The 12809-nt window shown below is 45.4% G+C and overlaps 1 protein-coding gene across 2 annotated transcripts in view; it reads left to right on the top strand.

Moving 5' to 3' along the window:
• Window positions 1-12809, top strand: part of NR2C1 (nuclear receptor subfamily 2 group C member 1) — a 614538-nt gene that overhangs the window by 368625 nt on the left and 233104 nt on the right. For both annotated transcript variants that reach the window (XM_069629809.1, XM_069629810.1), the window contains exons 7-9: window positions 3931-4078; window positions 4152-4230; window positions 4908-5092. In XM_069629809.1, coding sequence (XP_069485910.1) covers window positions 3931-4078; window positions 4152-4230; window positions 4908-5092 — 412 coding nt within the window. The remainder of the gene's footprint in view (window positions 1-3930; window positions 4079-4151; window positions 4231-4907; window positions 5093-12809) is intronic.

Genomic DNA, 12809 nt, shown 5'->3' with positions numbered 1-12809 from the left:
GCGAAACACGCTCACCTGGTTGCCGGCCAATGATCCTCACGACTGACCCTGCCATCTCATCTGCCCATGCCGTTGTTCTAACCTGACTGCCATGCACAGCTTTAAATATGTAAATATGTAAGTGCAACCAAACTGCCCCTATGCACAGCACTAAATATGTAAATATGTAAGCATTTGTTTAACTATATGTATATATGTACACTCCACGCAATGTAATGCTATGCCTCTTTTTTTTTTTTGTTGTTTGTTCATGTGTGCCTTATCCTGCAACTAAGTTTTTATGTAATCCTATCTTCCTGCCCTCTGTTGCGCCCTGTTACCTCTGGATTTTGCGCGCCATACTAAATAAATAAACAAACAAGTTAGTCCTCATGAAGCACTTTCTCCTTAAGGCAGTTTTTGAGTTCAACTTGAATCAAGTGATTTCACTTTTGCCCTTTCTTCCCCAACCCCCTCTTCTGAGGTGGAACAGGCCCTATGTTTGTAGAGCTCTTAATCTTTACTTGGATAGAGCTAAGGAGTTCTGCTCTTCCAAACCTCTTTCTGCTTTGTGGTGGTAATTCCTGTTGTAAGTTATTATTGTAATTGAGCGTACATGGCTTCATCAAGCAACAGAGCGCTTTACAATCGTAGGAGAAGAACACAGTGAGGGAAGCAGAGAAAAAAGGAGCAGGAGCTAACTGGGGAGGGCGGGCAATCGGCTGCATGGGGGAAACCGTGGGAAGCAGATCACTGAGCCTCAGGTAGGGAGGGGGGAGTGCAGGGTGTGTGCACCTAGGTGTTAAGGAGGAGCCATTCCTTAAAGAGGAAGGCCTTGAGCGCTTTCCTGAACTGTCGAAGTGATGGGGCAAGTCTGATGTTGACGGGAGGCAGTTCCAGAGTTTTGGAGCGTAGACCGAGAAGGCCTGTGTTCTGGTTCTTTCCTTCCTCCACTATCGTAATTAAAGTCTGCACATTTCCTTACTTCTGGTGGATCGCAGGCCTCCAGAGAAGCTGTGTTTCTCAGTGAGGTAGCTTGGGGACTTCAGGATGAAAGCGTTGTAGATGATGCAACAGGATTTGATACAGACTTGCAGTGGAAGTTTGCATCCAAGGCATCTGTTATTTGCTGGTTAGTCTCCTGCATTGCAGAGTTTTTTACAGATTTCAGAACCTCTCGCGGCTGACCAAAGCACTTGTCTGGCGTGATGACAAAGGCTACTTTTGTTGTCTTCCAGGGGCACATCCCTTGGTACATCATTGATAAGGCAGCTACATGGGCCTCACCTTCCGCATTCAGTAAGCACTAGTGCATGGATGTCTGTTCTGGGGCCAGTGCTTGATTATGGTCAGGCAGTGCTTCTGAACCTTTTAGGGTTGGTCAAGGTAGTGCCTCCACCCCTCCAGTATGTTGTGCTTGGTAGCCGCCCAAACGTATGGAGGAAGTGAGGCGGAACGTGGGAGTAATTAACTCACCATAGAGACTGTTGTACTCCTAGGGCAGAGTAGTCCCCTTCCACAGACTCCTCTGTTGGGGGAGTTTTCCTAAAGTCCACTTTGTAGGTAGACTTCATGAAACCATCCCAATGGTTTGTAGACCCCCCTGCCCCCCAACTCTTTACTATCAGGCTGTACTACTCATGGAACTTTGGTAGAGTGGCAGAGCAGTCGGGCTTATCATAAGAGGAAGATGTGAGCTGTAGGTAAGTACACTGAACCTAGTTAGTAATGCACATTAAAGAAACACTCAAATGTATATTAAAATATAGATTTATTATATATACTCAATCACTTTTAAATACAGTTTCGTACAGCAAGGCTTTTAAAGTTCAATACGCAACCCTAGCTAAAGGCAGTTCAGAGAGGGATCAAAGTCTTGACAAGCAGTAGAACAACAAACTCCTGGATATTTTTTAGTATCTAAGATGCAATACAACCAACGTTGCAGACCCTGTTAAAGGGCTTGCTAAAGTGACACAAGCAGCGGCTTGGGGTCCGAGGTAAGGGGGGGTTGCCCTGTACACCTGTACGTGCACTCAACGCCATGGAGTGACTTTTTGGAAGGTAAGCAATACCTTTTTCCCCAAAGTACCTATAGTTTGAAGAAATGTTTGTGGCTGGATTCTCCTCGATGTGGCGGCGCTGGACCAGACGTCTGGATTCCTTGGACTGGTGACAAAAGTCAAGACAATGGACAGGATCTCGTCAGCAGTCTCAAGGGGGGACTTCTAGCACGGATTAGAGCAACTCCTTTGGTCACTGAGGTTTTGGCACCTTTCCTGCTGCACCAACAAAGAACATGATTCACCTGGTCAACCTTCTACGATTCCTGCACTCTGCTGAGGAGACTTGGATGAGTCGGATTGTGTCTCTGGAGGATCACCTGGAGCTCAGCAAAGACTTGGACGGATTCAGCCTTTTCACGACCATGCACTTAAATTGGGTCGGAGGTCTCCTGCTATTGGGGTTCCGCAGCTCTGGAAAGTCACAGGACCTCGGGAGGTGGCGCTGATTAAAGTTAGTCTTGGGACTGGTTGTTCCCACCAGCCAAACGAAACGCATAGTCCTCTTAGGAGTTCCTCTGTCGCACAGTAAATGGGGTCAGGACAGCAGTGGTGCTTCAGTGTTGCAAAGTGTCTGCAGGTGTCTCTGGTCGTCTTCTTCTTAGGTTACTTCAGTTTCCAGTGGTCGACTTGCCTTTCACCTCAGGAACCTCAACTTTTATTCAGTTTCAGTACACACACTCCTCTGCCATCTCTCTCTGCAGTTTACAGAAAGGGGCTGGTGGCTGTCCAATCAGGACAGCCAAACCCCCAGTGGGAGCTGGTTCCATTCGGGCAAACACAGAGCAGGGGCGTGATAAACTCGTCCCCCACTTCCTTCCTTCCCAGACAGACTGGAGCCCACGTTGGGACACCCAAAGGTTCCCGTCAAAGGCAAAACACTCGCACAGACCTCCCTCTCAAAAAATGGTAGAGGCAGGGCTAACAAGGAGCAGCCACACTAGATATGGCACAAAAAAAAGCGCCTCCAAGTTAGTGCTTAGGTGCCCCTATTGTGCATAACTGGGGCTGTGAATGCAGTCTGCAGTAATAAACATCTGTCCGGTATGACCTGGGCAGATGGAAAAGGACTGGCAGGGAGAGCCTAGGGGCAGTGCCTGGATGGGATACCCACGTGTGCCATTCACAGTACGCAGCCCCACAATAAAATAAAGTATTTTCTATAGGAGAATTGCTCCGGTCCATTCACCCCCTTCAAAACCCTGTGGAACGGTAGTCCCAAGAGTGTGGAGGAAGGGGCAGTGGGGACTATGGACTAGGAGTACAGGAGTCACTATGGTGAACAACCTTTACTATCAAGAGATGATGGATATAGGCCTTTTCAACCCAATTAAGCATTCTTCCGGGTTTTTCATAATTTCCTTTGTGTAGGAAATGAACGTATACGTGATGAATGTTACTGAAACGCTTTGCAGGTCATTCAGGAAACCTGATGTGACTGTTCAAGCTCAGCCAGGAATTGAACATTGCTGGATATTTGTCCTTCTGTTGATGCAATGTGTTCAGTGTTGAATCTGACGGTCTCGCCTAATTTTGAAAAAAATTTTATTCAAAGGTGATGACCTGAAAGTGACGCAAGTTGCTGAAATACACAATTACAGTTTTGGTAGTTCATTCTTCTGTAAATCTAGTGTGTTGTAATAGTGCAGTGAAAATATAAGCGATCAGTTTAGTTTTTCCATCAAAGTGCGTGTTTTCCAGATAAGACTCAATGTGTGCTCAAACTGTATTCAATTCTGTGCCCTCCTCTGGGCTGCAATCCAAGTAGCATTTGTTTTTCTTGAACATCATGAAGTTTGTGTTCTTACTATGGCACTTCCTTTTACTTGCTGTCTTTTGTGTAACAGAAGGAGAATGCTAGAATTTAATGGGGCACCTCTTTTTGCAGCTGTTCAGTGTGAAAGAAAACCTATTGAATCTCCCAGAGAGAGATCGTCCAACTGCGCAGCATCCACAGAGAAAATCTACATCAGGAAAGATTTACGCAGCCCTCTTGCAGCCACCACCACGTTTGTGACGGACCACAGATCGCAAAGGTACACTTGTCACACAAGGCATGTATGCATTCTTTTTCTTTTGTGTTTCACTAACGCTGCCCTGTTTTTCCAGGCAATCTGGGTTCCTGGACTCATCAATGCTGGTGAATATTCAATCCGCACTAAAGCAGGAAAATATGTCTCCTGAAAAGGTACACAAGATTGTCGATACATTTTACAAAAACGTTCTTACCAACCAAATTAATAACTTTGAGTTAAAGTGCTTGTACAGTGGTTTTTGTATTATGGTCCATTTAAGGTTATGCCGCTGCAGTTGGCAAACGCAGTACCTAGCTTGACATAGTAATCTGATCCAGCTAACTTGTCACTTCACAGCTCTTGTGCTGCTCATGGGGGAATATATTTGAAATGCACAAATCTGTTAGCAATTTTCAGATTTATTATCTTTGCTAGTAGAAATTGTAGCTTCATTCCACTTTTTTTTCTTCTTTTTTAAAATAATTTGGTTGATTGAAGACCCTTTTTGGCCCATGAAACGTATTGTAGAGAAAAACAAAAGCATTTAATGATCCTGCCTCTGTTCTTTTTTCATGTCCTCTCCACTGTTCCCATGTCCTATCTGGCCACCTTTTGAGACTTTAAATGCGATACTTCAATACCATGCTGAGCCACATATTGGCAACACTGTCAGGATTGTGAGAATTTGTATGGGTTTGTGCCATGTAAACACGATTACAGGGAATGGCCATTGCTAGATTCTCTGAATCATTCTTCTGCTTATTGAGACAGTGTAAAGACGAAACCATCGGAGAGCTGCATGCAGCTTATGAAAGAATGTCTAATGCTGATGCGCTCTTCCTTGTCCTAGTCCGACTTGTGTCAAGGTGACTTGAGTACATTGGCCAACGTTGTGACCTCGCTTGCAAATCTCAGCAAATCCAAAGAACTGTCTCAAAGCAGCACCGAGCTCTCCATCATCGAAAGTTTAAGCAATGGGGATGCAACGCTGGAAGAAATGGATGAGGATGACAAGTCAAATAGTGATGTCACTAGGTAAGATGTCTTTGTAATATCTATGTGCAAATTCATTTATTTTCACGCTATGTAAATGCAAAACAAATCACGAAAGTTGAGTTTAATTGCTCATGAGTTTATATTTGTTTTTTGGGTGTATGTGCTCTACATTTTCGAAACAGTGAATATTAAACATCTCGTTCATAGTTGACATTTGTGCAACAAAATGAAGCTTTTCAAGTCTGGCACATTTTAAAACCTTTGCTCACAAGGTTGGAGTAGGTAATTGCATCAGCCATTGAATACATGAGAACATGATTTCAGACATCATGATCAAGTACCCTTGAGAGCGGGTTCTTCTCCCAAATATTCAGCCTGCATTAGCACATTGAGCTTGAAAACATTTCAGCGAAAAGACACACTAGGGCAGGGTTATTTAATTGAATATTTATGAAAATCTACTTGTTCCTTAAACACATCCACATGCAGCTTGCGAATCCTGCACTTATGCATCAGTTTTAATATCTTACTATGCTCACAATAATGGAGCTGCATTGCTAGGCAAAGTAGTGCGGCTGCCACTGTGGTTTATAGTTTTTTTTTTCCTGCTAGGTTTTCTCTAATTCGCATGTGCTAACGTGGGTTATCTCGTGTTCTTCGAGCACTTTCTTATTCCTCCAGAGTCTTCATCGATTACTGTTAACTCATTTGTGCAACTCAGTGGTCAATGGTTATGCGGTTCAGAGGAATTTTGGTCCAAGTTTTTTTTTTTTTTTTTTTTTTTTTTTTTTAATGCTGCAAATGTTAATGAATGCTTTGCCCCTGGTGTCTTGCTCTGCCTAATTCCCAACTACTTTTGCACCACAGGCTGGATCATATGAAGCCTCTGCATACGGATGCAGTCACCTCTAAAGCGTAGAATAGGAGCAAGCATCCCTCTTCACTAAGCCTTGCCTCTACTCCACCCATTCATTTTCCATAATCCTCTTAGTTCCAGGTTTTCCTTTCTAGATGTTGCATGCAGGAAATTGTTTCTCTGGCTCTCTGCTACTTTTGGATGGTGTCTTTTGCCGCTCTTTGCTCACTTCCTCTCACTGCCCATGGCTGACTATTGTTATCAAGAGATGCCTCTGTTGTGGTAAGTGTGTTTCAGGTAATTGTAGAATGGTTACATTTCTGGGATTGTTTCTGTGATCTGGTGGAAGCTGATTGCCCCTTTCGTTTTTTGTAGCGGGACATTATTAGTTTCCTCCGATTCGAAAATGTTAGCCACCATACTCTTTTGCAGTATTGATGAGTGAGGGCAATTTCCTCTGTTTAGGCCCTCTATTGCATCTAGAATTTGTTCTCGAGCATAATGACTTTTCTACATTTCCTGCAACATTGTAAAAGTGACCAAGATTGATGTCATAAAAATTGTGGTGTGATTAGAAACCGTTTCAATTGACAAAGTGTCATACGTGGAGCGTAAAGATTTCTGTGAGGCATCTGCAAACTGAACCAAATTAGGAGATGCCGCTGTGTTGGAATGTGTGACGCTAGTAGTCTCTTTGGCTTGAGCGTTGTTTAATGTTCTATATCTTGCTATGTTGGTTTCTTTCTGCAACTCCATGCAAATTTGTAGTAATTGTTATCAACTGGAGTATCCTCCACTAACCGTGCCAAAACCTTTGACTCTCGTTGCTACCTTGAGCTTTTGCTTCCATTTTATCTATTGTTTGACACATGGACCCGTTTAGTGGACAGGAAAAGAAGTCATTTTTCCACACTTACTCGAGAAACCTGCGTCGGCAGCTTTTCCTGGCATATCTAAATGTAATGCCTCAAATAGCAAAGCAGATTGTTGATTAGATGTTGCTTGTACCGTGTGTATGCCCCCAGTTCCCACTCCTTAGATTATTTGTAACTCATTCTTATAACCACGCAATTCAGACGTTAGAGTCACAAATTTACACCAGGCTGAGCTGAAAAATATGGGTAAATGATCCCCCCCACCCCCAATACACACTAAACTGGTGTTTAGATTCTTGTAGTCAAAGCTGGCTAATCAGCATAGGGTGACTGCCCACTCCACGCCACCGGCTTCCCGCAGACTGCCGACTGCACTTTGATCGCACTTTTGTACGTGTGCTGCTTCAACTTGTGCAGTGAAGCAGGGGGTGTGGGGCCAAGGATCCGAGCCGGTAACCAAGTTGAACGCCAAATCATCCAGTTCTCGGTGGGTAACCTTCAGAGAGCCTGTGTCTCCTGCCTCAGACTAGTGGGTCCCTGTCTGAGGGTCCTGTGATAAGTCTAATTTTGGTGCTGAAGAAGGGTGTGGCACCATAGACAGTTTGGACTTTAAAGAGGGATTCAGGGCTGTCAAGGTCCCATTATCTGCACTGGTGGCAATGTTGTCTACTCCATTGAATTGCACCTCCAACCGTTCAGACAGGAGTAAGGAACTCTGGGCGTACACACCTGTAAGTGTCATATGATTTTTATTCATATCCTGTTGCTAGCCTAGTTGTCTTATTCTGAGAAAAGGTGTAGAGTGGCTCTCTTGCCCCTAAAGTCACCTTGTTTATTTCCAATTAAGACAATTATGTTTACGAATCCCTGTGTTTTTGTTTTTAGCCATGCATTGTTTGGAAGCCTAGAAATTCTCCCTTCTCTTTAAAGAGAATTGAAATGTTCATGTCAGTTTGGACATTCATGCAGAATTTTTGAGTTATAAATCCACACTATTTTAAAGTTGTATTCAGAAAATGTACAATCTCTTCAAATCCTTTGCATCTCCATTTCAACACTTATAACATTTTAGATGTAAACATGTATAGAATCCTTCAATTAAAAACAATCTCTTCATCAAAACCATTCCCTAAAAACAGGCATCTGTCTCTTTAACAAACTACCTCTCTGTGGGAACTGCTGTTTAGAATCCTAAAACTAAACAGTTAGGCTTCTTCAGAACAAAGTACATTTTGTTTTTAAGCATCATGCATTCTGAAACCACTGATTACCAAACATGCAACAACTAGTCTGCAAACCGAACACTATTTAAAAATGTCTGCTACCTAATCGGAGGCCGGTTTCAGCTTACAAGCACATTCTTTGGCAAAGCTGCTTTAACACCACTTCTATTATAGTTGTAATGTTCTCTTCTAATTTCTCTAAATACCACATCTCATTACAAATTTCTGTCATCTGTATTACATTTTTCATGTTTTTAATATAACCATGTATGCAGCTAGTGTGAAATGTATTGGACCGTTCATGTATGTTGTGGTCAGCTTGGATGCTCACGAGTGGAAAGATCTCCCCTGTCCCTACCCACCTCTGTATTAGTAGAAAATCTGCGGCTTCCCTCTTGGTCCTGGACCCTTGCTCCAATTCCTGTGTAGCCTGCACCAGGCCTGGTTTTGTCCACTTCACCTGCGTCTGTTATTTGCTATGTTGTCGGAGTCTCTGACAGCTTTTTCATTTGCCTTACAGAATTCCACTGATAATTGGTTTAGATCACTCTTTGGTGCACATTTGATGTTGTGAGTTGCTGTACAGTTTGGCTTCTTGCCAACTGTCTCTTGTCTTAAAAAAAAAAAAAAAAATCTCAAATGTTTATTTAATTATTGCATTTTGTTTTCCAAATGTGCTTGTTTTGGTTCTTCATCTGTTAGACGGGTGTTATAATCACTACTTTCCAAAATAATCTTATTTCTGATGCTTGTGGATCTGCTTAGAATCACATGCTGTGCATATAGTCCGACATCTAGTGGAAATCGATGAGAATTGCATCTTTCTTTCGAAGATCGAAAGGGACGTCGACATGGTCGTGACTTTAACACTATCCCTAACGTGACATATAGTGTACCCAAAATCCCTCACATGTTGAGGTCACTCAGATTGTTTTTTTTACGCCAACCTAGTTGGTCACTTATGCAGAGCTCGTAGGAGTTTATATTGCTAAATTCATTTCCATGGCCTACGGTTGTCTAGTCTATCTTCGACAACCTTCTCGACAACTGCTTTGTGGGATTCCAGCCGCCAACGACCTCCGCAACTGTTCGCCAACTGTGAACTGCTCGACGACTGCGTGGCCTTGGCCCTCTGGCCTGGCCATTACAGTATGGAGAGTGGGGCCCTGGGTTTTTATTCCTCTCCGAGGCCGAAAAGCTTTCCCCCTATCAGCGCCATCGCTTCGGACTACGTAGATTCAGACGGCAGCCATGGCTCCGAATTGGAAGCCATCGACCTCTCCGCGGAGCCTGCGTGCTCCCAGATGCCTGTCCCCGATTTTATGGGGAGATCGCACCATGGCGACAAAGGCACCCACACACCACGTGTACTCGCACAACCCCTAAGGCCTCTTAGTGCTCGACACCCACAGGACTGCCATAAATGTTGACTACACCTTCCGAACCTCGCGGTTCGACACCCTCCACGCCACCACATTGGCGGAATGCGACTGGGCATCCTTCTGGAACTGTCGTCGACCCGCTATCCAAGGGCGCACAAGCACCGAGGACGCGGTGGAATCACAGACTGCGCCTTCAGGTGTGTCAATCTTCAATATAGCCGCCAAAGCTTTGCGAGAGCCTTTCGGAAATCATTTCGGTGGCCATCGAGTACAAGGCCAACACCTCTCGCGGAGACAACTATTCTGAAGCCCCCCAGCCTCTCTCTAAGACCTTATTGTGAATATTTTCCCCTTCTGGGCAGCCCTTCCCTCCTCCTGACCATTCAGCTTCCTCTTTATAGACTAGGGAATGCCTTTGCCTCTCACTTTATCTCTAAAACCCAGGACATCCTGTCCACCCTCTCCTCCGCTCCCTCTCCTTCTCAGCCTGCTGACCCTCCCTCAGCTACCCCTCATCCCCCTTTCTCCTCCTTTCCTCTTTTCTCCCCTGATGAGATATCTAGACAAGTCCGATCTATGAAACCTCATCAAAACAGGTCCATCCATTTTCCTCTAAAACCATTAAGGACCACTTTGAGACCCTTGCGCCGGCCCTTGCTGATTTCTGCAACCTCTCCTTTGCCTCTGGCTCTTTCCCCACCCCTCTTAAACACTCCCTTTTGCATCCTCTCCTCAAGAAATCCACTGCTGATCCGTCATGTCTGGCAAACTACCGCCATTGCTCCCTTTTTGGGCAAGCGCCTGGAAAAGCTGGCCATCTCTCAGCTTAATCTCCATTCTGACTCTGTTGGCTCCCTCCATGACCACCAATCTGGCTTCAGAGCTGCCAGAAGTACGGAAATTGCTCTCCTGAATATCCGTGAAAACCTGCTCTCCAGCCTTGAATCTAACATTCCCTCTGTCCTCCTCCTACTTGACCTCTCCTCTGCGTTTGGCACGGTCAACCATACCACCCTGCTCAATTGTCTTCATGACAACCTCGGTATCACTGATCAGGCTCTTCTCTCTGATCGACCCTCCCAGGTACAACTTGGGTCCTTCCTATCTTCTATCTCCCTCTCCACATGTGGTGTTCCCCAGGGGTCTATCCTCTGCCCTGGCTTTTCAACCAATACCTGGAAATTCTCGCTTACTGCATGTCAATGCTCTGCTCAACTTTCCAGTGCTATGCTGACGACACCCAACTCATTTTCAGGCGTCCTTCAGCCTCCTCCTCTCCTTCCCTCATCTCCGATTGTCTAATCGCCATTCAAAATTGGTGTGCCGCCAATGATCTATGTCTAAATGCCAACAAGACTGAGATCCTCCTTATTGGTACACCATCTCCATCCTTTCCTCTCACTCTCTGGCCGGCCTCCCTTGGCCCTCCTCCCACCCCCACTTGCGCGGCTAAGAACCTTGGGGTTGTCTTTGACTCTACACTTTCGTTCTCTGCACACATCTCTGATGTCTCCAAAAAATCAAACTTTTTACTTCACCTCCTTAGGGGTACTCTACCTTTCCTCTCCTTCCCTCAAAAGCTCACTGTCTCCCAAGCTCTGGTTCTTCCCCGATTGGATTACTGTATCAGCCTCTTCTTAAATCTACCTGCCTCCACTCTCTACAACTAATCCAGAACAGGACTGCAAGACTTGTCCTTGGCCTCAAGCCCTGGGATCGTATCTCTCCAGCCTTGAAATCCCTTCATTGGCTCTCAGTGGATGCAAGGATTAAATTTAAAACCCTCTGCATTGTCCACTAGGCTTTCTGGGGCCTGGGTCCAAAATACCTTCAACTATCCCTCCGTAAATACCTCCCCTCTCGACCCCATCGCTCCTCTACTTCTAACTCCCTCGGGGTTAGTTGTTTTGCAAATAAACAAGCTTGGGGCAGATCCCTGTCTTCGGCTGGTGCCTCCCTTTGAAACAGCCTCCCGGCCACCTTGAAACTTGAGGAAAAACATCTTTGGTTCCGGAAACCTTTCAAGACCTTCCTCTTTGCCTCTGCCTTTGCCCCCCTTCTCCCCTGTTGATCTGTTCCTTCTCATGACATTGTGCACCTGGCCACCCTCTGTTCTTTCGGGCCCAGGTATCTGCTCACCCTGCCGCCCTCCTGCACTGCCTCCAGGCCACCATCTGCACTAGGGTTCTGTATCTGTAACCATACAGTCCCCCTCCCACGTTTCTTCTGCACTTATCCGATATACCTTTCTGACGAACTTTTCACCTACCACACTTGCTGGCTGCACTACCATGGTTTAAAGCCCTTATTTATTATTTATTCTATTTAATATTTATTTGTTTTCTCTCCTCTGCTTCGCACTTTCCACCCCCCCTTGCACTTTTCCCCCATTTTCTTTTCCCATGCACTTGCGCTTTCTTAAATGTCAATGGGCCTAGTAAGATCGCTGTTTTTTTTCTGTTTTTCTCTCCCTTGTTCCCCTCCCTTTTTGCCTGGTCGCGCTCTGAAACACTTGTGTACAAGCGCAAAATAAATAAAATATTTCATTTCATAGGGAAAGGTTTGAGCAATACATGGACAAAATGGCTCAGTTAATTGACTTTTTTCATACCGATGTATTACAGACCAGAGACCCAGGCAAGTGTACTCCTCCCCATCCCCTCCAAATTGCAGAAACTCCCCACCTCTGCACAGGGACACCAAGAGGACATCTTGTCTCAGATGACCCAACCTAGGAGGATTCTTATGAAGAGCTCTAAACCCTTTGATCAAGACCCAGCTGATCCAGGACCCAGACTGGGATAATGCGGAGGACAGGGCCCTTGGCTTACACAGACGCATACCGCTGACCCGGACGTCATCTGCTTAGATCACCCTTCTACTCCTCCACATAGAGATTAGTCCCCTGTTGATGACCAAATATCGTTGAACTCCATTTTAAAAAGAGCAGCCAACCATTTCAAAATTGCAACGCACAAAGCCACTCAAGACTCAGACTTTCTGGAAGATATCCTCAAGGGAAAGGCTCCAACTACCCAAGCCACTCCTTTACTGAATTCTATAAAGGGACGCCTGGCCCCTTCTTTGCTATCCCCGTCTCTCACACAGGTAGTTAACCCCTGGGTTGAAAAATGATTTCTCCCATCACCCAACCCCCCAAACCCCCGCCCCTCCACCCCCCATCTACATTGGGATCCTGCCACATCAGACACCTTGGTCGTTACGGCCATTAGGAAGAGAGTGGGGCTACCACTGGGCTCAGCAGAATCCCATCCGGACAAAGAATGCAAGCAGCTTTACGCCCTGGATAAGCGGGTCACCACCTCTGCAGCCTACTCCACAAGGATCGCAAATAACACCACGGTTCCTGGCGAGTTAGTGATGTCCAGTGGGGGCTAATGCAGGATGGTCTTCAGGATG

This window comes from Ambystoma mexicanum, chromosome 12 (assembly GCF_040938575.1).
Source record: "Ambystoma mexicanum isolate Mex_15411 chromosome 12, UKY_AmexF1_1, whole genome shotgun sequence".
Taxonomy (NCBI): Eukaryota; Metazoa; Chordata; class Amphibia; order Caudata; family Ambystomatidae; genus Ambystoma; species Ambystoma mexicanum.
The sequence above is the reverse complement of the archived record's forward strand: the minus strand, read 5'-3'. Positions and strand labels throughout refer to the sequence as shown.